Raw genomic sequence first — 27,317 nt, forward strand, 5'->3', positions numbered from 1 at the left:
AAAGCAATAATTTATACAATAACAGTGAAAACTGAACCATGAATTGGAGCCTCATTTCACAAATTTTCGAGTTTTTCAAACTAAAATTTACATAATAATAGTGCCAAAATGGTCCACCAAATGGCTTCAATCAGGTATTCATTTTGTAAAAGTTTCTCACTTCTCAGGGGGGCACATCCCCCTCAGACACCCCCCTACGTCGCGCAAGCGCTCCGAGATGTCCGCTTCGCGGCCATATTGAATTTGACAAAGACCCCGGTCTACAAATTCCTCGATACGCGTCTGGTGGGGGTATGAATAATGAAGTGTGTTGGTGTGTGGTTAGTGTTGGTATGTGGGCGGGTGTATAAATGTGTTGGTGACTCGATCAGTGTTGGTGAGAACTTACATTTGGTGGAACATAAGGCAACTCACAACTTTACGATCATTTCACATATATTGGATATTGGACTGAATTTTACCTCAAAGACAGCCAAAATGAAACATAGTCGTAGATCCATTGTATGACATTTCATAATCACGCATGATAACGTGATATTTAATAAAGTCGTGTTTGGCAAATTAACAATTTTAAAGCTTTTATTGATCATTTTTCATTTTCGTTGAAATAATGTTTGTTTTATTTATGGGTGTGTGGATGTGTTTGAGACCTTTTGATTTGCGTTTGAAACTTTCTCTGTGTGTGAAACCTTTTTGACCTCGATGGCAGCCCATAAAGTAACAATTGGTATAATTTATTAATTTGGTATGAAACCCATTCTCTCGAAGTCTTGATGGTGTATTTTGCCATACGGTCAGACAATTCTTGCATTTATGCTGAAAACTTGGTTGAATAATAAACAATGGATATTTAGAGAGCGAGAACACAATAATATCAATATAAAGGATCATTTACAGCAATTTTAGAGCTATAAAAGACCCTTTAGAACCGGCAACATTCCAATCGAGAAGACTGCCACCACAAACATGTTAACATATTCAAGCCATTTAAGAAAGTAAAATATTTAGATGGCGTATTATGTTCTTGCCAATTGGCACAGACAATGGTGGCCTACGTCATTTCAATGCGGCAACAGCCAATATCGAAAGCAAAACTTTATTTTACGAGGTTCGCACCCGTGCAGTACCGTTCCAGAAAAAGAGCACACAATTATATTTCCCAGTGTAATATGTACATAATCACATGAAAATGAAAAAATTCGGTTAAGAACGGATGAAAAAACCCAGATAATAAGCCATATATATGACATGTTTACTACATGCATGTCTAAGAGTGCATAGCCACTTGAGTAGCCAGTGGGTCTATGGGACCCAAGATATATTTTTTCTATATAGTGAGTAAACGCGCAAATTACACGCAAACGAAATGAGCGCAAGTAGCAAGTTGGTGGTTTTGAGACCTTCTAATTGTTGAGTTTGTGTTCTTTGTTTGCTATTGCTTGAAGACTCCTGTAGTTCTTTGTGAATGAGGACATAATATGATGTACGCTGTCCCCGTTCACAAAGGACATACCACTGCCAATACAAGTGTCGTCAAACAAAGAACAGCACCTCATCAATTGGAACGTCTCAAAACTCACAACTTGGGACTTTACGCTTAATAGTTTCGTCAATTTTTTTCCACAAGTTGCCCCCACCCCTCACGCCTGGCCGAACATCTATAGTTCAAAATTTTAAGTGAGTTTAAATCATCATACAAGTGTCCCATAACAATCTTCTCCATGGCAATCTGGTACTGGGAATACCCCGTCAGGTATGATGTTCGCTTCTGATGTAAACTCTAGGAATGTGTTTTCTTTTGGTCCGGTGTAAGTAGCCTACAATGCATAAGAAAAGGCAATAAAAATAAAGTGAGGTTCAAAATTGTGCAAACATCAAAGAGCAGAGTTAACGATACCCAGGAATAACGGACAATTAGACGATAATGATGTAAATAATATGTGCAGTATCTTAGAGGTATCAGGTTGCCCTTAGGCCTATATGGTGGATCACATTGCCCCCTATCGACGTGAAGTAAAGCAAACCGTCATAGTAAGGTAAAGATAACTTACTCTGATAAAGAAACAGCGCCATCCCTCAAGGGGCCGCTCAAATGTTGCAAAATACACACCAGGTGACTGTACAAAGTAAACAAATAAATAACAAGTAAGTAAATAAATAACAAATAAGTAGGGAAATAACAAATAAAGAAGTAAAAATCACGAGAAATGATAAGACACTTGACGATCTTTACGATACAAAGGCAAACTTCTGCAGTTTAAAACTGATAACTGTATGGATTTTCTGCATCTATAACGGGCCGCAATACGCTAAACCTAACCCTATCAAACCATAATGCGGCCCATTGTGGTTGTAGAAAGAAATTAAGCTTCCTGGCCATGGATGTCGCGATAGACAACGTTTATTTAGTTTGCTATATGTGATGCACTTGAAGTATATGAGGGATGATTACTTCGCAGAAGTGCATTCGTGGAACTAAATGCAATAAATCTACGGTCTTGTGCGATTATCTTGACTAATGCACTCTGCTCAGTGAATTATCGTTATCACAACATACGGTAGACTTTTTCAGGGTCTGTAGTGGGTAATAGTGATAAGTATTATACGAAACGTTAAATTTATTTTGTGACGATCACTTACCGGATTGGAGACATCATATGGTTCATATATAACAGGATGCAAAACGGGCTCGGTTGATCCTGGCTCCTTGGCAGCTACTAATCGGAAATCACGACGCCCATCACTCTCTAAAGTCTGCGCCATCCATGTGTTTATCGATAGTGGTTTTACGTTAGTGTGGAATTCAATTGTTCCGTGAGTAGCATTCTGTAGAATAAATTTATATTTGAAATTTTTTTTTAACTTTATTTGATAAAATCCACGCATTTAATAGACGTTTGATGTTTATAAGAAAATCAGGTCAAAAGAGTCACGTTTTATTGTTGCTCTGTCTGGAAAGACTGCAGTAATTTTAGTACTATTGGTTGATATTTCAATAACCGTCTTGTAGTGTAGATGTATAATTAAGTTTTGCTTACCTCTGATAGGGTCCAGTTCATTACTGGCCAATTCCATCCCTATGTTGATTTAATGCAACAAAATAACACAAAATTATGGATTTATATGATTATAAACATGATAAATGGGCAATAAGAAATATTAAACAAAATATATGACTTCCTCTGGATATGACCAACAGCATTGTTGCCGAGTAAATAACAATATACCTGCTAGGGTGTCTTTACCTTAATTACTTAAATTAGGAAGTCGTGAGATACTATCAACATAATAGACTGGAAGCTTACTTAAATAATACGTTGATATGGTGCATTGCTATTGGGCCGCATAGAGTTTTCTTATAATTGGCCCATTACAGTTTTCTACCGCCAAATTGGAGTTGGCCGAGTCCAAACGCCATCAACGGCTGTAAGGGGCCAATTATAAGAAAATTCTACACATTCGTTCTTGACCATTGAAATAAATTTATAAGCTTCATTCTGCATTTATAATGTTACTATTTATCACATTAAGATATACTGGAGAAAGTAGCGTCGGACGTACCTCAAGGACTGCGAACATGAAGGCTCGAATGTTTAATAAAACATCTAATTGTTTACCCTTCAATTCATGTTCCGTATTCTGTGTTATTCTGTGACGATTGATATGGGAAAAGAAACACCTTTATAACACTCAAAATGAATCAACAATAATAATAACTTTATATTCAATTACACGCATTTATACCAAATCTTTAACTAGCGTTCCAAAGACAGAACTTGTCAAACAGGTACATCCGGAAACACAATTCCTTTAAGTTTTAGACAATTTTGGAAGAAATAATACCTGATATATGTTTTCCCTTTCATTTGATTTAAGTAGTAATGAGAATCATCAGGCAAGAAAAACTCATCTCCAGAGGTTGTGATGATGTACTTTGGCATCGTCAATCGATCTTTATAAACTGAAGTGAGAATTTAAGAACAGAAGAAACAGAAACTATGATAAATTGTCGAGTGGGAGAGAATATCTAATATCTAATAAAATTTGCAGCCATTTCAATACGCCGTAGAAGTGACGTAGTTAATCGGATTAACTACCATAGCGATATATGAATACAATTTTGACTATACCGCCCTGCACTACAACGTTCATGCGGTACCGATGCATTGAACCATAGATGTCAAAGAAAGGCTGATCACTCGCACCTGTAAGATAAGTATCTTTGAAAAGAGCGGTATTGTATTCAATCAATGTTTGCTGACATACACATGTGATTAGTGCAATGTGCTTGTAGTGCAGGGCGGTCTATTCAAAAATTGTATTCATCTATAGCTTTGGTAGTTAATCCGATTATGACGTCACTTCTACGGCGTATAGAGCTTAAAACCAGGACAATTAGTAAAGTTGTGTTAGCTCTGACACATAAACATTTTTGCATATTGTTTGAACCCATTATGGTGAATGTATATATCTATACAGTTTATGAGATCATCCCCACCAGGCCATGAATTTGAAGTATTTTATACCATCAGTGATTACATTTCAAAAACCTTATTTTAAATTCAACAACTGCACTACATACCCAATGGATCAATAATATCCGCCATTTTTTGCGTGTTCGGATTGTCAAGTTCTCTGGTAATGTTCATCACCCAGTAGTCGGCAAATTCTAACGTCCAACCTCCCAATGACCGGTAAAAATGATGCATATTCTGTTGATTTTTTTTTTATTTACATGATAAAAGATATGTGGACAGTTAAATCTGAATTTATGCATCATATATCGCAGTGGCAAATGTATTTTTTTTTCTTAAAAACACATACTCTCATTTGAGATTTGGTTAGGAAATATAAATTTAAATAATTTTGTCCATTTTAATTATTTTGGCCGAGAATATACTATAGCCTCATACCTTGACAAGATTTAGGCAATCCAATACTATCGGAACGATAGCTATGACGCGTTTGTCTACAGCACCGGTAGTCCAGGTTGTCCATCCCCGCTTGATAAGGAAATAAAAATCAACACCAAAAGTGTCTTTAGCTTAATGATTTTCTCTTTCTGTGCCTCCTGACTGAACATTTACTTTGTCTATGTACATTTTACGCAGTATTATGGAAATAGCTTTTGATTTTTATCTTTCTAAAATATACAAAATATTTGAGAAAATATATTTTTATGAATGTTATGCTTACTTGATTCCCGACATTACACGAAATGAAATAAATTAGCGGTCAATAGAGAGGTTTAAAAAAATACAACCGCTGATTACCCAGATTTACTAGTAATGTAGTTCGATTTGCACAAAAAACGATAATTCGGTTATTCAGATTCGGAGTTATCGTTTTTTTTTGATATTTAATGGAACGTTTTTTCCCCTTGACTGGATTACATTATTTTTAGAAACCTTTCTATTCCATAGAAATGGAAAAATAGTGACAAACGATATAAACCTTAGATTTCCCTGCTACTATGAATCTACTGATGTTAAGATCTGGACGAACATGAGATGTGTAGTTACTGATTGTGTCCATGGCTCGTACTGCAGCCTGTTAATAATGCGATAAACATAAAGAACAATTTGTTTAAATTGGAGTTATTATTATCATCAACCAAATATGGGAAGTATTACATTTTAATAATCATGGGATATCACCATCCCAGCTTAGCAATGTCAGATATTGTTTATTCCATAGTGAATAGCGAATATGGGAGATAGAGCCTTTTCAGTGGCAGCTCCACGTTTGTGAAACACTTTAGGGATGAAATCAAAACCCGACCGGCAATTGATAGGTGACAAGTGACGTCAACAGGCAAAGTGCAGAAAAGTGTAGGTGAAGAAAAAGTAACGACCATACCAAACGAAAAACTTAGGGTGCGGGATAAAAACATACTTGCTGTGGTGGTTTACAGGAGTCTTGAGCCAACAGGTACCTTCATCCCCCTCACAGCTGGTAGGGCGGCTTCCTTGAAAGTGGCTAAAGATGGTGCTAATACTGTCGCTGATGGTAGTTGGTTCCACAATCTTACGACTCTAGGATAGTATGCATATTTGTAGCAGTCTATGGTGGCTTCTGGTATGGAATATTTCAATTGATGGTCGTGTCTACCTATGTATGTTGCTGGTTGGATAATGTGCGGCAGTTGTATGTTGACCAGGCCATGTTCCGTCCGGTTGCTATTGTTCTAAACAATGACAACCGGACGGAACCGAACGGAACCACCGGTCAACCGCTGGTCGAGTTTTATAAGTAATATGGTTAACTCCTCTTGCACATATTCTACACATGAGTAGAGACATGAGGATGGCGTAAAAGTCAGATAACATTTATGATTTAAAAGGTTGCCTTTTGTATCGTAAATATCAACAGCTGACTTTTCCCTTCTCGTGATTTGCACTTCTTCATTTGTTTACATGTTTAGAAAAAGTTTTAAAAACAGGAAAAAGGAAGCAATGATATTACGCACAACATGTAAGTTCTAAGAAAACGGTATAGTAGGTCATATTCCCAAATAAAAGCTGGATTTGGATTTGGATCTGCACAAAGTTATGTTATTTTAACTCATTGTAGTGTTCTGTGTCAGTTTCATTGTTTGAAAACATGAATTTGTGTAACCTAAGAAAATATGAAGAGATTTGACCATTTTAATCCTATGTTTCTGAACAATTACTAATGCAATATTCAAAGTATATATTTAGGAATTCTGTGCTTACCTTCGTCATGGGCATGCGCAGAAGCCAATACGGTTCGTCTGTACCGTTGTTGATAAAATGAGCCCAGGTGAAAGCAATTATTGCATCTTCTGTTCGCTTTTCTTGCTTCGGATCTTTCTGAGTAAATCAAAATGAGTAAAAACTAAAATTCCCTCAGTCTATTCGATTATTTTCATGATAAGAATACAGCATGGAATAACTTTAACACATCTTAAATGACATCTTACATAAATAAGTTAAGTTCATATACATTGTAGAATACCGTAGTATTCTGACAATCAAGTTTAATTTGTCTTTAAAATGAAACTCAAAATTATCCCTGCGGTTGAAATGGTCCAATGGTGAGGTTCATTGCTTGGTTTGAGGTCCAATCACATGCGTGGACGTTATACGTCTTCGGCACGTGTTTTGTCGAGGGGTTAATCTCTGTCGTAGAAGCATTGAGAGTGGACGCATGAAAAATTGTTCTCACAATATTTTCAAATCAACGAATAAACCTATATCACTGAGCTTACACTAAAGCTTACTTCACATAAAATAAATGGTAGCTGTACATCGGACGATTTATTTAATTCCAACTTTGTTTGCATAATTTTGTGTAAATACCTTGATAGCATTTGTAGTGGGAAGGAAGGAATCAACCCCAGGTGAAATTTAATCCTACCTACAATTGGTTGGAAACCTAGTATTCTCACCGTGAATACAATAGCTTGGTTAGGAACCTGGCATTCTTATCTTGAATACAATTGGTTGGTTAGAAACCTACTCTTTTTACCTTGAATACAGTTGGTTGGTTAAGAACCTAGTATTCATATCTTGAATACAATTGGTTGGTTAGGAACCTAGTATTCTCATCTTGACAACAATTGGTCGGTTAGGAACCTACTCTTTTTACCTTGAATACAATTGGTTGGTTAGGAACCTAGTATTCTTATCTTGAATACATTGGTTGGTTAGGAACATAGTATTCATATAGAGAATAAAATTGGTTAGTAAGGAACCTAGTCATTCAATCATTTTTTATTAATCACATTATAAAAACATCAAAATTAACAAAAGAATGTACAAACACCCCCAGGATACGCTGAAAACCTGCGTTGGCAGGCCATCAAACAGGCAGGAGGGCCTAAAAAGGCAGCACAAAACATACTTTATACCCACATTGTTTTTCGTATCTTGAATACAATTGGTTGGTTAGGAACCTAGTATCCTCACCTTGGATACAATTGGTTGGTTAGGAACCTAGCATTCTTATCTTGAATTCAATTGGTTGGTTAGGAAGCTAGTGTTCTTATCTTGTATACAAATGGTTGATTGGGAACATGGTATTCTTATCTTCAATACAATTGGTTGGTTAGGAATCTAGTATTCTTATCTTGAATACAATTGGTAGGAACCTAGTATCCTTACCATGAATACAATTGGTTGGCTAGGAACCTAATATTCTTACCTTGAATATAATAGAGGTTATCCGTGTTCTATAAGCTGCATATCCTATCAACGACTGCTATACCTTGTTTAGGACTTTCAAAAGAAGTACCTGCATGTGCAACCATGACTGTTTCAAAATAGCCCGCCAAGAGTCATGCAGGTAACTCCGAGGTCATGCATTGAATTGTTTTGAATAAGGAATACTACGGGAATCAGCGCCTTTTGTTAGAAGTCACACATGAGTAATGTAGATAACCTCTATTGGTTGGTTAAGAAAAGTATTCTCACCTTGAATACAATTAGTTGGTTAGGAATCTAGTTTTCTTACCTTGAATACAATTAGTTGGTTAGGAACCTAGTATTCTTACCTTGAATACAATTGGTTGGTTAAGAACCTAGTATTCTCACCGTGAATACAATTGGTTGATTAGGAACCTAGTATTCTTACCTTGAATACAATTAGTTGGTTAGGAACCTAGTATTCTCACCTTGAATACAATTAGTTGGTTAGGAACCTAGTATTCTTACCTTGAATACAATTGGTTGGTTAAGAACCTAGTATTCTCACCTTGAATACAATTGGTTGGTTAGGAACCTAGTATTCTCACCTTGAATACAATTAGTTGGTTAGGAACCTAGTATTCTCACCTTGAATACAATTAGTTGGTTAGGAACCTAGTATTCTTACCTTGAATGCAATTGGTTGGTTAAGAACCTATTATTCTCACCTTGAATACGATTGGTTGATTAGGAACCTAGTATTCTTACCTTGAATGCAATTGGTTGGCTAGGAACCTAATATTCTTACCTTGAATATAATAGAGGTTATCCGTGTTCTATAAGCTGCATATGCTATCAACGACTGCTATACCTTGTTTAGGACTTTCAAAAGAAGTACCTGCATGTGCAACCATGACTGTTTCAAAATAGCCCGCCAAGAGTCATGCAGGTAACTCCGAGGTCATGCATTGAATTGTTTTGAATAAGGAATACTACGGGAATCAGCGCCTTTTGTTAGAAGTCACACATGAGTAATGTGGATAACCTCTATTGGTTGGTTAAGAAAAGTATTCTCACCTTGAATACAATTAGTTGGTTAGGAATCTAGTTTTCTTACCTTGAATACAATTAGTTGGTTAGGAACCTAGTATTCTTACCTTGAATACAATTGGTTGGTTAAGAACCTAGTATTCTCACCGTGAATACAATTGGTTGATTAGGAACCTAGTATTCTTACCTTGAATACAATTAGTTGGTTAGGAACCTAGTATTCTCACCTTGAATACAATTAGTTGGTTAGGAACCTAGTATTCTTACCTTGAATACAATTGGTTGGTTAAGAACCTAGTATTCTCACCTTGAATACAATTGGTTGGTTAGGAACCTAGTATTCTCACCTTGAATACAATTAGTTGGTTAGGAACCTAGTATTCTCACCTTGAATACAATTAGTTGGTTAGGAACCTAGTATTCTTACCTTGAATGCAATTGGTTGGTTAAGAACCTATTATTCTCACCTTGAATACGATTGGTTGATTAGGAACCTAGTATTCTTACCTTGAATGCAATTGGTTGGCTAGGAACCTAATATTCTTACCTTGAATATAATAGAGGTTATCCGTGTTCTATAAGCTGCATATCCTATCAACGACTGCTATACCTTGTTTAGGACTTTCAAAAGAAGTACCTGCATGTGCAACCATGACTGTTTCAAAATAGCCCGCCAAGAGTCATGCAGGTAACTCCGAGGTCATGCATTGAATTGTTTTGAATAAGGAATACTACGGGAATCAGCGCCTTTTGTTAGAAGTCACACATGAGTAATGTGGATAACCTCTATTGGTTGGTTAAGAAAAGTATTCTCACCTTGAATACAATTAGTTGGTTAGGAATCTAGTTTTCTTACCTTGAATACAATTAGTTGGTTAGGAACCTAGTATTCTTACCTTGAATACAATTGGTTGGTTAAGAACCTAGTATTCTCACCTTGAATACAATTAGTTGGTTAGGAACCTAGTATTCTTACCTTGAATACAATTGGTTGGTTAAGAACCTAGTATTCTCACCTTGAATACAATTGGTTGGTTAGGAACCTAGTATTCTCACCTTGAATACAATTAGTTGGTTAGGAACCTAGTATTCTCACCTTGAATACAATTAGTTGGTTAGGAACCTAGTATTCTTACCTTGAATACAATTGGTTGGTTAAGAACCTATTATTCTCACCTTGAATACGATTGGTTGATTAGGAACCTAGTATTCTTACCTTGAATACAATTGGTTGGTTAGGAACCTAATATTCTTATCTTGAATACAATTGAATATATGAATACAAAACCCACCCAAGTCCATACTTTGGCCAAATTGAGTTAAGCATGGGAAATTGTTGCTATACATAGGCCTGCCATATGTATGAAATCATCCTCTGTGTCTATTGAGCATGTGAAAAATAGCATGTATGAAAGAAACACCCAAAATCCAGGATTTGAGTCTTGTAACACATTGATTGAAATCCAGTATGTATAAAAGTCCACTTGTAACACATTCATTGCTGGAGAGTGACTTTTGAAAAATAAAATGGGTTTAATCAAGGAAAGTGTGTGGTTTATATTACATGGCAGTATGCTTATCAACATTATACATAACTGTGTGCTTTATTTTGTATTATCTTACTAGTGGTAATCTCATTCCAACATTGTTGTCTTTGTATATGATTCAAAAAACCACCCAAGTCCAGCATTTAAAATTTTCCCACGAAGTCCCTGAAATGCTAATCGTCATACCTAATACAGTTTGACCCACTCATTTGCACGTAAAACTTATCATATTGACCAGGTAAATCTAACTGAAGGAATAAAAATGATACACAGGTTTTTTTCTCAAAATCACTTCCCATGGACTTGGGTGGGTTTTGTATTCATGTATTCAATTGGTTGGTTAGGAACCTAGTATTCTTACCTTGAATACAATTGGTTGGTTAGGAACCTAGCATTCTTACCTTGAATACAATTGGTTGGTTAGGAACCTGTTTCAAGCAGGCAGTGACGCTGAAAATGTAATAAAGAAAGATAAATTACAGGAACTTCAACTTGTCAAACTTCAAACTAGAAACTAGCGTTGTAGAAAACAAAGTATCAAACTCAGCCAATATTAGATTTTTCTCTCCATACTGCAGTTACTGTTCATTTTCCTATACACAATGCACAGTACTCTCACCATTGACGCGTGACCTCTACAAACAGTGTATGTTATAGGTATAGGGCATTGCCTAGTTAACGTCACTGTGTGAAAATAACCGGCCAATAATTAAAGTACTCTCTGAAATTCTAGAAAATATAGTTTTGTAACATGTCCTAAATTTTTAGCTAATATAGGGGTTTGGAAATATTTGCACTTTGGTGTTTTAGGAAGGAAGGGCACGGCACGGCCTGCAAAATTGTCTGTGTAAATCGAATGCATTTTTACTGACTATCACTCACTTGTGTACCGCTCTCTTGCGAAGGCCATTAAAGCTAAACCACTTGACGGATATTTTTACAACTTGGATGTCAATCAAGAATAATGAATACATTATATGTAGGCTAAAAACTGAGTAGGTTGGGCATCTGCAAATGGTCGTACCTCCCTGATATGTGAATGACAGATAACACCAAAAAGAATTAAGAAATTATTTCCAAACCGTGTTAAGTCTACAACCATTATGTTTCTCATTTTCAAGAATGGTGGTTAAACAAAGGCCCACACAGTATTGTTACCTTGCGTTTGCTTTATAATCGTTCACCCAACTGAAACTACATGTATAATACCAGCTCATTGCAATACCGCACAGAAACATGTGTAGTGTGGATTTAACCAAAGAAGATCTGATTTAACATAGTTGAGCTGTTTTCAATGAGTGTTATCTTGGTTTAATAGCTTTTAATGGGGTTTAAGTCCTGCAAAGGTCGTGGTGAATTCTACTGTAGAGATAACTGCATCATGTACTGAATATTTATACTACTCTTGGTAACAAACATTCACAAAGAAGCTTAAAACTTGCTTAAAGTAGTATTTCGTGATCCTAGCATCTTCTATTTATGTCATTTTTCATTAGATATCCACGAAAAAACCTATTCCCAAAATTTCAGTTGATTCCGATTTTGCGTTCGCGAGTTATGCATGATTATGTGTATTACACTGCTCCATAGACAATGCGTTGTAATTTCGTTCTGGTGCACCAGAACGAAATTCAAATTTCACGATATCTTTGCTAAACGAATGAATCTGCAAGAAATATTTTGTACATAAACATTATGTAGCTAGAGGTTTCCAGTGATATAAAAATCTCAACTTTTTTTTTTGAAAAGTGGGGGATGAGGCTGTGGATCACGAAATGCCCTTTAATTACTAAAATTGCTAACAAATTTTAATCATAATGAAATATAATAGCATACATTCCCATACTGGCTGCAGTCAACGATGTAAATAATACTTCGTCATCACCGAGTGGGTCCGGAGGTCTGAGAAACGAAAAGTCAAATCAAACTTTATTATTCCAACTTTGTATGGTTTCAATAGTTTATATCATTTATATTAATCACGATTGAGACAATCTGTTTCAAATAGATGAAATTATCGGTTTTCAAATGTAAATGATACAGTTACATTTTACTGCTTGCATTTTACTGCTTGATCAATTGGTTAAGACAATCCCGTTCCGTTTAGGAAAATCAGCAAAGTAAAACTAAAGTTATAAGTGGATGTTTCATTGGCAAACGGATCTATATACTGCCTATAGATACAAAAAGGTAATCTTGACATATTTACCCTCCATTTCCTCCTCCAGTGATATACATATAGGCTGCGTCTGGATACCGTACTTCATCAGGAATAGTTACCATCAAATAATGCCACCATATTGACCGATCAGAATCATTGTCTGAATAAAAGACAAATGTTCAATAAAAGCTATTACATCTTTTGAAAGCGCGTCACATCACTTAAAGCTATAATGTGTGATTTGTTTCACAGCGACGCCCTCAATTTGCCTCGGATTTCTACTTTTTGCATAATTATAATGCCAGTACTAAAATATCACGTAAAAGGCTAAGCCTGAAGTGCTTTAATAACAGTAAAATTTAAGTTTTTATATTAAAACCGGAGATACCGGGTTTTATTCAGAGTTCACCGATCGAGTGCTTGCTAACATTGTCTCGTGGATATCAGCTTATGTGTACACACGTCGAGCATGACGCATGGTAGGTTTTGGAATGAAAACACAATTTTCTTCGTTTTATCTCATTTGTTTGGCTCGAAATTAAAAGGGGATGATGTGATCAGTGAAAACTAGCATTTAAACAGGAATCTATTCTTGATGTAAATCACACATTATGGCTTTAGCTAAACTGCATATAGCAACCTGAGATTATTCATTCAGTATCTGCATTCTGCATTATTCTCGTGGTATAATATTACCTTTTGCAAAGTAGCTACTTTAAATTTGAGTGTAAAATAGGTTGTTGAATACCTTGTCATTGTATTTAAAGTTATTATATTTTTTCTTTCACGTGTACAGGGTACTCAGTTTTTTTTACATGTACAGGGTATTCATAAATTCATTCCTTTTTGTAGCTTACGAGACCTTTTTTATCCCACTGCATTTCAATAATGAACAAATAATTTAATGGTTGTGTGCACTCTTTAGCATAAAACTGCATCGTTACCTGTTGTTTACATTATGTGAATGAACAAAGGAAATGGTGCTTACCTGAATAACAAAACAGCAAAGTCAAGGTTTCTCAAACAGGTTTAAACAGGTTAAAGGTCAAGTTACAATTAAACATAAACGTATAATATTCTTATTTCTACAAGTAAAAAATAACAACAGAGCCTAACAAACAGAGCCATAGCCAGGGGGTGCAGGGGTGCGACGCATCTCCCCCAAATGCCAAAGGCCCAAAGGTCCTCTTTTTGACCCAAAAAGTTCCATTTCTTTCAAAATCAGTCATCCCCCAAAATAATCCTGGCTACGGGCCTGCTGACAATAATTTAGACATACATTTTCCAAATACTCTTCAGTCTTACATGTATATTGCAAGTAATGATTTTTATTGACCTACCTGTAAGCCATTTTTGTGAAGTCATGTTGATTGTATAAACTGTATACGACCCAGCAATACGTACGGTGTGATTTGTTAACACAGTATAGTTATAGTGTGGATCCGGCATATTAACGTAGTCATCTAAGGGTGTTGACACCACAAACACTGCGAAGACACTCCACAAGTTTAACCAGTGCTCATTTTATTGGCTTGGATTCAACCTGCCATGAATGATTGACAGCTTGAAACCCTACACAAAGTTGTTTATCATTAATATTCATGAGCATTGTACTTCCCCTGATCTTCTCTGGTTACTAAGTTGCCAGTTTGAAAACTTATTTACTTTGGGTAGCTCCAAGGGTCCCTGAATTACGTAATCTTATGTAACAGGTTGTGGTACATTGCACACAAACACAATAGGAAATCAATAAGCCTAGGGGAAAGTTAATTGATTTTCATGCACTGGATGGATGCATGCATGTTGTATGTACCACAGTGTACACACACACACAAGGAATTGTTGTTTCATGTTTAGCTGGACAGTAATAATTTTTGCTGGACAGTAATATTTTAGCAGCATCTAAAAAAAGTTGAAACTTTTTCGAACAAATATTCAGATAATAGCCTACACTAAGAAATAGACACATAAAATGAAAAGGCAAGAACAAGTTGTGTTTCTTTTTCATACATTTTGTGATTTATTATTACAATTATCCAAAATAAAATAAATGTTTTGAGTTGGTTTAAAAAATGAAAACAAATAATAAATAAATAAATAAATAAATAAATAAAATTAACTACTGGTACATGTAGTGTATAAAACCATTAATATCACATAGAATGATTTGTACACGAAGATTCTGAATTTTATTTAATGAATGAAACCACCTCATGGGTTTAAAACAGTATGTTAATTCATAAATCGGTAAAATGTAACATTCAGAAATGAATAATAAAATATAAAAAGGATTTGTACATGCAGTTTAAGATTCTCAAGTTATGGCTTAAAACCAGCATAAAATGCAAACTTTAGCTTACTTAATTTTATTTAATTAATGGGTTTAAAACAGTGTGTCAATTCATAATATATAAATAAATTTTAGAAGTTTTTTTGTATACTGGAATTATTGAACTGAACATTCAGAAATAAATAGGCCTAATTAATTAACCAACATCTTCATGGATTTGTTTTGTGATTTTAATTAATATACAAAATTGATACAAATAGCAAATTTGGCAAACTTTTGGTAATTTTTTGGCAAACATATTTTGAAGTTGAAAATGTTTTGAGTTTTTTCACAAATTTTCACTCAAACTCATCAATTTTAGCCCATATATGGCTGATTTTACATAATATTAGCAAAAAAAAACCCCAACATGATTGTTGTTTTTAGTCGCCTGAAGATGTTTTTTTTTTTTTGGTCTTTTTTTACTGTACTAAAGATACCAACCCTTATTTTGGAAATTCCACACTTTTGTTTCTTTCATAAGTTTTGCCCCAGGTCTACACTGTTTTAAAACACATTTAGTAAATGAAGTGATATACAGTTAACAATAGATAAATATAACAATTCACACCTATTTTGGCCATTACTCCCTATTCAAGAAATATACAGCACTAAGTTGTTGTTTTTTTGATTTAAAAAAAAAATCATGTTTTGCTAAAAGAAGAAACAGCAAAACCTTAATCCTTAAACTGGCAATGAAAGTGAAATTTTAATATTCTTGCAATTTGAGGAAAATCAGCCAAAATATACTATTTTGCATGTTTTCTTGCAATTGTAATTGTAAAATCCTACAAGGCTACAATGTAAGAGTTGGATCAAAATTGTAATATTTTTTTTTTTTTTAATAATTGGTTTAAAAGAAAAGATTAGAAAATATGTTTTCCAAATATTAGAATGCATAACTTGAAATTAGTCTTTGTACATAATTGATTGTCACATAATACGAAAAATGCCCTAAAAGTGCATGTTTTTGGCCCTTATTTCCAAAAATTTACCAAAAATTTCAATTTGACTTTCATTGCTAGTTAATTATAATAACTAAAGGAACAGGGAGTACTCCCCATTCCAGAAAAAATACAGCACTAATTTTTGGGATAAAAAAATATTATCCTGTTTTGCCAAATGAAACATAGCTAAATCCTAATCCTTTAGTTAGTCCTAACTGGCAATAAAAGTAAAATTTAATATTTGGCCAATTTTTGAAATAAGGGCCAAAAACATGCTGTTTTAGGTTGTTTTTCGTACACTGTGACAATCAAGCTCAAAGACTTGTACTAAGACTAATTTAAGTTTATGCATTCTAGTTTTTGGAAAAGACATGTTTCATTTTATAACCCATTATTTAATTATAGTAACACAAAAAGTGGGAATTAGAGCAAAATTATGCATCTACTCAAGATTTTGAATGCTTAGACCTGTTCCAAGTCTTTGATTTTTGTGACTCGATTGTCAGAAAACATGACAAAAATGCATGTTTTTGGCTCTTTTTTCAAGAAATTGGCCAAATATTAAAATTTTAGGACTATCTAAAGGATTAGGATTTAGCTATGTTTTATTTTGCAGAACTTGATCATATTTTTTTAATCCCAAAAAATTAGTGCTGTATTTATCTGGAATGGGGAGTAGGCCTATACATTGTACATGTTTTGGCTATGACCTTAAAAAAAAGGATCTATTATAATCACAGAATTAGAGGAGAACTGGGACTACCTATATCGCCATGTTCAATTGTGTCTTGGAACTAGCGTGCAGGTCGCATCAAGTGCATCTCTCAAATGTATCATCCACATCGATCGCGCTTGCATAAAAATCAGGGATAGTGTAAGTAGGCCTGAAGAAAAAATCCTGAAAAAGCGTGTGAATTTGGGCTAAAAAGCCCCAAAACGGGCTGATAATAAATCAAAGTGCGGAAATTTGGACACAAAAAATCCTACATTCAGGATTAATCCTACAAACTTGCATCCCTGAAAAATGAATGCCACACGCACATAAGGGAAACCGAATACCCCAATTTCCGCTTCATGCCTGTATCAAGTTGGCAGCCAAGTCCCGATTCTCCTTCTCTAATTCTGTGATTATAATGGACAATCAAACATTTTTCTGTCATATGTGCATGGATATACTTTTCTTAAAAACTTGAAAATGCACAAATATATTCACTACAACTACTAAAATTACCTGCCAAAAAGGAATCTAAACATAACCCACCACCTGCACCATACACACACATATATCGTAGGCATATGAAAAGGTTTGATTACAAAAACGATTCTCTTGTAAATGCATTTATGCAGTTTCCACCTCGATAAGTACACACGAGCACACACACCTTTCCAAGCACAGCGAGTCTCACAGCTCTTATGATGCTATGCACTCAACCATGTAGTATAAACACAGACTGTTCATATACTAGCTTCATTTTAATGAGCAATGGTCAATTCTCTTTAAATTGCAAATCTTGTGCAAAAAGTTACTATTTTCGCCTGTTTTGTCATACGGTTGTAAAGTCAATGAACTATGACTTTGCTAAAGGTACATTTGTAAGAACGCTTACAAATTTATATGGTGTATTACAACATACACATTATCCCCAGGCATATATCGTAGTGTGTATTACATAATAGTGATGGATGTCAAAACCGGAGTGTTTTACATAGTGGCTGTCTATGAACAAAGTAACATTATTTCAACAAAATCATTATCACGATAGAACACAATTTATGTTACACATAAATGTAGACCATTGAATGGTCTATGCTCTAATTCTGATGATTATACATGTTAACATGTATTAGATATATATTAGCATGCTATTTGGCTTAAAGGTGGGTTGCAAAATGGCAGAAAACTGCAGGGGAAATTCTGTACATTATTTCATTATATACAGGTAATCATGGTATGTTTTGGGTCACCATTTTGTCAATTAAATTTACTCCAGGAATCGGTATTCACACTCTTAGCCATAGTGCCAGGGTGCCTAGCTCCACCTGAACTATCCTCCTTTATAAACATGCAATATACATGATTATGCACCGCTTTGAGAAATATACTCAACCACAAAAATACAGGCTATACATGTATGCCTATATACAAATATTGGATATTAAAGAATACACCATGTTAAACTCATTTATTGCATAATTTTATGCAAACAAAATGTAACGTTTCATGTACTATAGTTATTAATATAACAGTTATTATTTAACGGTTTAAAGGAACAACTTCAAAAATATTGTGCAGATTTGTACCCTTGGTAAACTGTTGAATCAGATGGAAATTACAAGGGCCTACATGTACATGAATTATATAATCCTGTATAAATACATGTTATCATGCACAACTTGCATACGTAAAATCCGAAACAACTGAAATTTTGGATAAGACCAGGCTTGCTGTCAGAACATGGCATTGAAGGCATTTAATTTATATAACTTCAAAACAGTGTCTTGAAATCATAAAATGCACCATTAACATACATCATGATGTTCATGCACACCTTTCCATAAACTTAACAACAATTAGTTCACTTGAATTGTGTGATTACACTTTTGGCACTTTCTTGCTTTTTTGTCTTGAGTCAATTTATAGCGACCTTTGCATCCATCTATGTAACATGTCTTCTTGGCGTTGGCAGTTACTTGAATAGCCGTGTTCAAGTTTGGGTTGTTTGTTGATGGCTTCCAATCACCAGTCGCATTCTTTCTTGGCTATCCCTTACGGTACAATAAATTCTTTCTATTGCATTAATATCCTTATGAATGCTTTCAATACCATGTTCTGACAGCAAGCCTATGGTCTTCCACTTTTGGGCACACTCTGGGATGTGACATATCAGAAAATGTAGCTTGGGTGGTATGGTTTCTTCAGGAAAGTTCTTGGGAAACCATAAACCTAATTCCCAGCACCTCATACAAAGAGCCCTTACCTCCTGTTCCGTCAAAAACTTTGATCTAAAGAACCGAAAGATCGCTCTTAATCGCCCAAAAAGCCCATACATTTTACTCTTGAGTGTTTTCACCTCTTCTGTGTCTGGCAAAACACTTATCAATACATCCGTTACCTTCCAAAATTAAACTTGCAATGATTACCTCACGAAGCATTGGCTATGATAAGCCTGCCGTTTACATGTAATTCATTTTCTAACTTGTCATTAAGCTGCTTTTCAAGGCTTCCTCTACTATTAACCACCTTTTCATACACACTGTCAAGAACCTGTTTTTTGTTTTCATAATCTTCATTTGTTTGTTCTACCTGCTCTTTCTGCTTTGCTACCCTTTCCTCTTGTATTTCAATAACATCATTGGGCCCTGCAACATCACCTGTACATACTGGGCATACAAACCCATCATTTTCTTCACTTGATGCATCCTCCTCAGTCATACCAACACAAAAATCATGAAACCAGCCTTTGGAGTCACCTTCCCCACAGTTAACACACTGTATCCAAGGAATGTCCTTTGGGTTGACACCTTTTGGCTTACTTACATGTAATTTACACAGAGGCATGCTGCAAGGTTGCAAAACCATGCCATTTCTTACTCTACCCCTACAAGCTTTTTGTAACCCATCCAGGATGTCATTTTCTTCCTGCAATGCTTCTCGCGCCTCATGCAAGAGCACCTCAGCTTGCTTGGCATCTTCCGAGGACTTTTGCCATGTGTTTGCCAGTTGTTCATCTCGGCATTGCACACCATCTTGGTCCAATTTCCGACACTCGGTTTCAAGTAGTTTGAAGTACCGGACAACGAGACCAAGAATAATGTGCAAAGACGGAGGAACAATCTGTTTGATATCTGAAGGTAATGGTAATATTGGTCTTTTGCTAATGCTGTGATGGTCACGGCCACTAACCCTTGCACTTGCACCGTCTTCTTCTTCAGCCAGTAGATTTGCAATATCTTGCTGGAATGAATGAAGTGTTCGATTCTCTGGCCAGTCTTCATCTGGAATCCATTTCCCATCTTGACCTTTCTTCATTGGGGAGTGGGCTTTCCCATTGGGATGACGTAACTGTTTTAACTGAACATGGCACCATAGGCAAGGGTAGCTTGAAGAAGCACCCATGTGTCCAAACACTTTGCATAAAAATTCGGTGTCCCCAAAGTAGAACACCAGTAGCGGGTACATCTTCCCACCAACTCTAATTGTTTCACTTTCATCAATTCAGAAATTTGTTCACTTAAATTGCTGAACACCTCTTTCAAGTTGATGTATGTGTCTGTCGCTTCAAACATGGAGATGATATTGGTGGAAGCTGACGAATTTGGGGCATTTTGGTTGACCAGCTGGAAAGCCATCTTAGTTGTTGTGCCACCTTTATCACCCTGAAGAAAGAGAAGAGAGAGAGAGAGATAACATTATTTACATGTACTTACATCACATGTACTAATAATTATAATAAATGGCAAATGGTCATTTTAAAGCCCTGTTGAAAACTGAGAAAAAATTAAAATGGGTTAATACTATGCTACATTTTGGCTTGTAAAATCCATACAAAGAATAAGGGTTTCCACTGATACAAAAATGTCCAATTTGATGGTGAAAAGTGAGAATAATGCTTGGGATATAGAACATGGGCTTTTAAAGGCATGTGATCTGATCGACACCATCATCCCCCCAGTTTACCTCATTGTTGATGAGATTTTGGCATCATATTACATCGATCACATTTTTCACATTACCATTCTGAAACTTGACTTTCCTACTGGATGTATTTCCGAAGAAAACACTCAATTTGTAGTCGACCCATTTTAGCGAAACTGCTACATACCAAGACTAATACTCCTTTATGATTACATGCAGCAATAAATGCTATGTGCACACTTTCTATAACAAGTAAGTGAACTATATATTGGCATCAAATCGCTGTTTCTTCTTGAATGAAGTTTAATACGGTCCGAGAATATGGCATACATTTGCATGTATCACTATAAACATGATGCAGGACCACAATGCAAGTCACACGTACCACCGTTTTGGCTTGCTAATTCATTCACATTGATGCTGAAATGTTCTCGGTTTTTTTACATAGATGCATAGAGATCAATATTTGACATTGTATGTAATTTTGAAGACATTCCATAATCCTAAACCAATAGGGTTACTCCCTTTAAGCAGTGAGTGAAAAATCCAATACAATGTGAAAGATTCTACCTTCTCAATTTTGCAATACAAATAGCACATACCCCAATCTTAAGCCATAATTCTTGGTTGAAATTGTCATCATGCCATGTGTTGTTCATATCCAGTTGTTTCTCTATGTGGCTGGCAATGTAGTCTTTCAAGCACTTTACCCTGAAGTATGCCACTGGTGTATCAGCTAGAGATTGTCCCGTCTTCTGCAGGTTGATGATACCAACTTCAACTGACTCTTCTCCCATGTACTGGCGACCTACATAATACATAAAAAAGTGATGTTATTTTTTATTATCACCATCATCATACCAGAATACAGACATATACATATGTGACACGATCTGGTCCATGAGGGACAAAGGCGACAAATTTGAATTTGAAATTGAGATAAAGGCAAAAATATGGAGTAAGAAAGTAAAGAAACAATAAAATACATAAGAAAATAGACAACTTTTAATTTTCAAAAATGCCTCCTTTGGGATGGCGCCCATCGAGCAAATCATGTCACATAATGTTTTCAAATTTACAATGTACATTTACACTTCAGATTTTCATTGATTGGATATAACTGTTGAAATAAACAGGATGGGTATGCCTAATATACTGTTATATACTCAGAAGCGTAGCTTGAGCCATCGGATGGCCACACAGCGCAACAATAGCCTGATTGAGGGACCACATCAATTGGAGTAGCACCAACATGCAAATCTAGATATGCCACTGTATACTACATGTGTGAGTTTGAAGAAATAAACTTTTAATTTTAATAAATAAAACTTTATCAAATTTTTGTTAAAGTTTTTATTTTTGTAAATAAAACTACTGTTACCATGTGCATGCCTTAAACCATGGAAATATATATGTATACCAAGACCACAGCAAGACTTTCTTAGTTCCAGTTCCAATGTGGAGTCATTAACAGATTGAGGAGTTACTTTTTTTTCTATTTTCCCAACCTAGAAAACATACTGTGAAGCAAAATAATTGCCGAAAAGAAAATAAGTATGCATTCATAATAGAATTAATTTACACTTTTACTTACCAGACATTTCCTTGTACAGATGACGATCTGACGGCAAAAGACGGATCTTTAATCTGCTTAGATATCTTCTTAGATCTCTCATCCTGCTCATTGGCAAGCGTAACAGAACCTTTAGGTCCACAGCATCTTTTGGACTTATATCTGATAAACGTAAAAGAAACAAGAATGGTAGAATGTTACAGACACATGCTTGTATTTCTTCAATTCATATTTATTGTGACTTGAATTGGGACCCATCATGAGTATCATTTGAACGGGTCCTATGCCATGAGTATGGGAACAAGTACTGAAATTGTATGGTATGAGTATTGAGTACAGTAATACAAATCTGTTTATTACTATTTGCAATATCATATGTGTCCTTATTATTAATGACCAGTTTAATTAGATCTCATAAAAAGACTTGATGTATTTGACTGAACTCAATCGTGTTTATTCAATACCAGATTCAATAAAGTTTATTGCATCAACATGCATGTATGGCCAGCCAAAGAATATTCACGCAAGTACTGACTGTACATATACAGTGTGTGTTGATGAAGTATATTAATTAACATAGTTTTTATTCCATATAAAATCAACTTATTTGGGCTGTCTTGCACGCTGGGATGACAATGTCAGGATGACTGATGTAAAAAAGTTGCAAGTGTTTGGATCACATCAGCTTTTATTTTTATTTAATTATTTTTACTCACCAGTCTGGAAACTTATCCTAGCAGTCTTACAGGCAGGTAGGGCAATGTCAGGATATTGGCGCAAAAATTGGGCAAGTGTTTGGACAATATCAGCTTGGGAGGGATCCTTACGTGCAGAAATGATGTGCAGGACCTGAAAAGGGGAAAACAAATAACCAAATACAGGTTTTAAAATAGCAAATCCTACATGTACATGATTCCACAAAGATTACATTGCTTTCTTAACACAGACACTCAACTATCCAACATTTTGAGATCAAATTCCCATGGACCAGGAGGATCGAGCCATCAAATAAGATTTTTCAAGATTCAAATTTCCAACTTAAAATGTCTGAAGTCTGAACATTACATGCATGTATCCAGAGGGATGTGCATGAACATTTTTAATTCGTCAATCGTCATACAGTAACTTAAGTCACAATGTCCCAAACAGACTGTCAACATAACAAATAAAACATATCGATAAATGGCTTGTTTTGAGTTTACTTTGTAAATCCGGAATGTGACAGGCCGTACAATGTACACTGGCAGCGATGGATAACATTTTGAACAAAAAATATAGGTCTCTTTTGCAAAACATATTTAATCTTACCTGATTCAACTGCTCTGCTCGTCTCTTGAGTGTCATTCTGCCTGCTGTACTGCTGGAACTGTTTGCATTTGGGATTGACAGTGGGTAGAAACTTTCAGGCCTTTTGCTGGTAGTCCCAATCTTCCGCACCCTCACAACATTGTCTCCACCAGCAGGTCTTTGTTCATATTTAATGTTCCTCTCCTTCAGGATTTCTTGGAGCCTGCAATTGTCCTGGTGGAGGTTTCTAATTTCTTCTTCTTGCCGTTTATTTTCTTCACGGAGTATTTGAATTGTGGCGTCCAATCTGAGAATTTCAGTTTGCTTCTCCTCCAGGTCCTTCGTATGACGAAGGATGATGTCTTGCAGTGTGGATTGTTCTTGACTTGTGTTTACAGAGTCCAACAATTGTTGTTTGTACTCTTTTACAGTATTCAGCGAGTCATCATACAACTGTTGCAGTTCTGACATCTGACACTTTAGATCACTGTTGTTGTTGCTTTCTTGTTTGAGTTCTGCAAGTACATTGTGATATGTCGATGTTATAGCATTTAGTTCGCTCTGTGTTGCACTAAGCATTAGCCTGATGATGTTAACATCTTCATGGCTGACTGTGATTGAGTCCACATCCTGGTTCAAAATTTGGTTGTCATGTGTTGTCTTGCATATATTGTCAATGTGCACTCGCACACACCCTGTTGAGTGACTGTCATCTGGTTTCACCCACAAATAACTGGTGTCCACAACCTCAACCACCTGTGCCGGTATCACTTCGACAAACCCTGTTACAACTTTCCATGACACAAGGACAGTTGTACCCTTTACCAAATCTACTGGTTTTAATACCAAGTCTTTGACCATCTGTGGATTTTCTTGCCACGATATTGTGTATACCCTCCCATCTTGCACATCTGATGTAACAACACAATTGAAATTATCTATCTTCCTACTGACCCGACCCACATAAAAACTGTGTTTACCAACATCCCCTGACTTAGCCTTAAATATAACATCATCATTGACTTCAAGTTTCAGAGAACGCTTACGCTTCTTACATGAATTTTAAAATATGGCTTGTGCTGACCACTAGTACCTTTCGAATACATACCTCTGATGCTTTGAGCCATGGTGATGATACATTAGCAATTACAAAAATTTCAAGGCATGCAAGTGATTTGATAATGTTTAACTATGGTTTTATGTTGATATATAGAGTACGGTACTGAAGTGCAGCAAAAAAAATGAGACAGGTTACATTGTAAATTTGTTTCTAAAACACGCCTTAGAAATGAATGGAACTACAATGTTTATAACTTGCAACAAATGAAATTCCCTATATCAAAATAATAACCAAATAATTTCAGGACAAAATTTCCTTGAATCAACTTGCACTGCCCATTACAAAAATATATAATACAAAATTAATACATGTACATCACTCTCCTTTAGCAATTAATTACAATTATTGCATGACTTTGTACTACATTTTAGATTCAAGATAAACTACATGTAAATGCACCAGCCAACAGAGGAAGGAATGACATGAACCAATTCAATAGTTGAGCCAATTTGTATTATTTACCACATATTGCCAATTGAATTATTGCATGTGAAACCGCAGGTTTTTAAAAAAAATATACTGTACCAAACTTCAAGACTTTTTCAGGAAAGTTGCACGATTCAGTAACAGTAACTTTTCAATTTTCAGTTCAACATCAATTATTTACAAAAAAGAATTATGTATTTGTAAAACAACAATTTCAAAAGCAGTTAAGGCTACATGTACATGTATGTTGTATCCTAGCTTGTCTTGCTTTAATACACAAGAGCAAGTTACTTTAGACTGACATGTTCAATCAATTCACAATGTACAAAATATAATGCAACAGAATTGCATTTTTTTTTGGGTATACACACAACACAATGTATGATCGGTTTAAAAGCCCAATATTAATTCAATTAATTTATAGCTTAAATTAATGAGTCACTTGGAACCAACTCTTGTCTAAAACATGTCTATGACCAATGTTGTGATGAGGCGATTTGACCAGTTCGCCCTAGCCAGTTCATGCAAATAAACGTAGAATTGTAGACAACAGCAAATCTGAAAACAGATCAACAAATTATAGAAAATGTGTTAGAGATAGAAATACATGTGTACAGAAAATTGGGCACAGGTAACAAAACGCAGAAGGCCTACACATATGCTGTGACAATCAAGCCCAAGGACTTGTACTAAGACTAATTTCAGTTTATGCCCCGGGGTTTATGCATTCTAATTCTGGGAAAAGACATGTTTCATTTTAAAAATCAATCATTTAATTATAGTATGGTACCGGTAACAAAAAAAGTGAAATTTGAGCAAAATTTTGTCAAATACTCAAGATTTTGAGTGCTTAGACTCGCTCCAAGTCTTTGTGACTCGATTGTCAGAAAACATGCCAAAAATGCATGTTATCTAAATCTAAGCATGCATTGGAAATAAGGCCTAAATAAATTGTTTGATTGGCATAAAAAAACATGTAATTCGGTCGGCATTTTAAACACACATTTTAAGCTGTAAATTGCCCAAATTGGAATTTTTGTAAAAAATTTATATATTTTTGTGCTGAACTCTGGCCTATTTTTAGGGTCCGTCTGTTTACGCCAATCAAACAATTTTTTTTAGGCCTAAGGGCCAAAAACATGAGTTTTTATGGTGTTTTTCTTTTAAAAGCTGTGAGTGACAATCAAGCCCAAGGACTTGTACTAAGACTAATTTCAGTTTATGCATTCTAATTCTGGGAAAAGATATGTTTCATTTTAAAAATCAATCATTTAATTATAGTAAAAAAAAAAGTGAAATTTGAGCAAAATTTTGTCAAATACTCAAGATTTTGAGTGCTTAGACTCGTTCCAATTCTTTGATTTTTGTGACTTGATTGTCAGAAAACATGTCAAAAATGCATGTTATATAAGTATGCATTGGAAATAAGGCCTAAATAAATTGTTTGATTGGCGTAAAAAAATATGTAGTTCAGTCAGCATTTTTAACACACATTTTAAGCTGTAAATTATGTAAATTGGAAATTTTGTAAAAAATTTTTTATATTTTTTTGCAAAAATTTTACGAAAAAAAGTCTATAGGGTCTGAACTCTGGCCTATTTTTAGGGTCGGTCTGTTTACGCCAATCAAACTATTTTTTTTTAGGCCGAAGGGCCAAAAACATGAGTTTTTACATGGTGTTTTTCTTTTAAAAGCTGTGAGTGACAATCAAGCCCAAGACTTGTACTAAGACTAATTTCAGTTAAATGCATTCTAATTCTGGGAAAAGACATGTTTCATTTTTCTAATCAATTATTTAATTATAGTAATATAAAAAAAGTGAAATTTGAGCACAATTTTGTCAAATACTCAAGATTTTAAGTGCTTAGACTTGTTCCAAGTCTTTGATGATTATTGTGACTCGATTGTCAGAAAAGCGATAAGCATGCATTGGAAATAAGGCCTACATAAATTGTTTGATTAGCGTAAAAAATATGTAGTTCGGTTGTTCATTTTTAACACACATTTTAAGCAGTAAATTGCGTAAATTGGAATTTTAAAAAAGAAATTATTTTTGTGCAAAAATTTATGAAAAAAAGTCTAGGGTCTGGACTC

At 35.2% G+C, this 27,317-nt stretch overlaps 2 protein-coding genes across 2 annotated transcripts; both read right to left on the reverse strand.

Annotated features, from left to right (window-relative positions):
- Positions 1-505: 505 nt before the first annotated feature.
- Positions 506-20,211, reverse strand: LOC140149562 (autocrine proliferation repressor protein A-like). Its single transcript, XM_072171641.1, has 15 exons — positions 19,360-20,211; positions 14,246-14,423; positions 12,954-13,065; positions 12,581-12,646; positions 11,146-11,194; positions 6,717-6,833; positions 5,455-5,550; positions 4,914-5,003; positions 4,583-4,712; positions 3,844-3,961; positions 3,562-3,649; positions 3,039-3,077; positions 2,641-2,826; positions 2,052-2,117; positions 506-1,817 (listed from the first exon to the last, which is right to left on the reverse strand). The coding sequence occupies exons 1-15, from the start codon at positions 20,209-20,211 to the stop codon at positions 1,692-1,694; spliced, it is 2,313 nt and encodes a 770-aa protein (XP_072027742.1). The 3' UTR covers positions 506-1,691.
- A 38-nt stretch (positions 20,212-20,249) lies between these two features.
- LOC140149563 (uncharacterized) lies at positions 20,250-24,884 on the reverse strand. The gene is made up of 5 exons (XM_072171642.1): positions 23,699-24,884; positions 23,107-23,239; positions 22,412-22,552; positions 21,420-21,625; positions 20,250-20,558 (listed from the first exon to the last, which is right to left on the reverse strand). The coding sequence occupies exons 1-5, from the start codon at positions 24,536-24,538 to the stop codon at positions 20,250-20,252; spliced, it is 1,629 nt and encodes a 542-aa protein (XP_072027743.1). The 5' UTR covers positions 24,539-24,884.
- Positions 24,885-27,317: the final 2,433 nt, after the last annotated feature.

Source organism: Amphiura filiformis, chromosome 4 (genome assembly GCF_039555335.1).
Source record: "Amphiura filiformis chromosome 4, Afil_fr2py, whole genome shotgun sequence".
NCBI lineage: Eukaryota > Metazoa > Echinodermata > Ophiuroidea > Amphilepidida > Amphiuridae > Amphiura > Amphiura filiformis.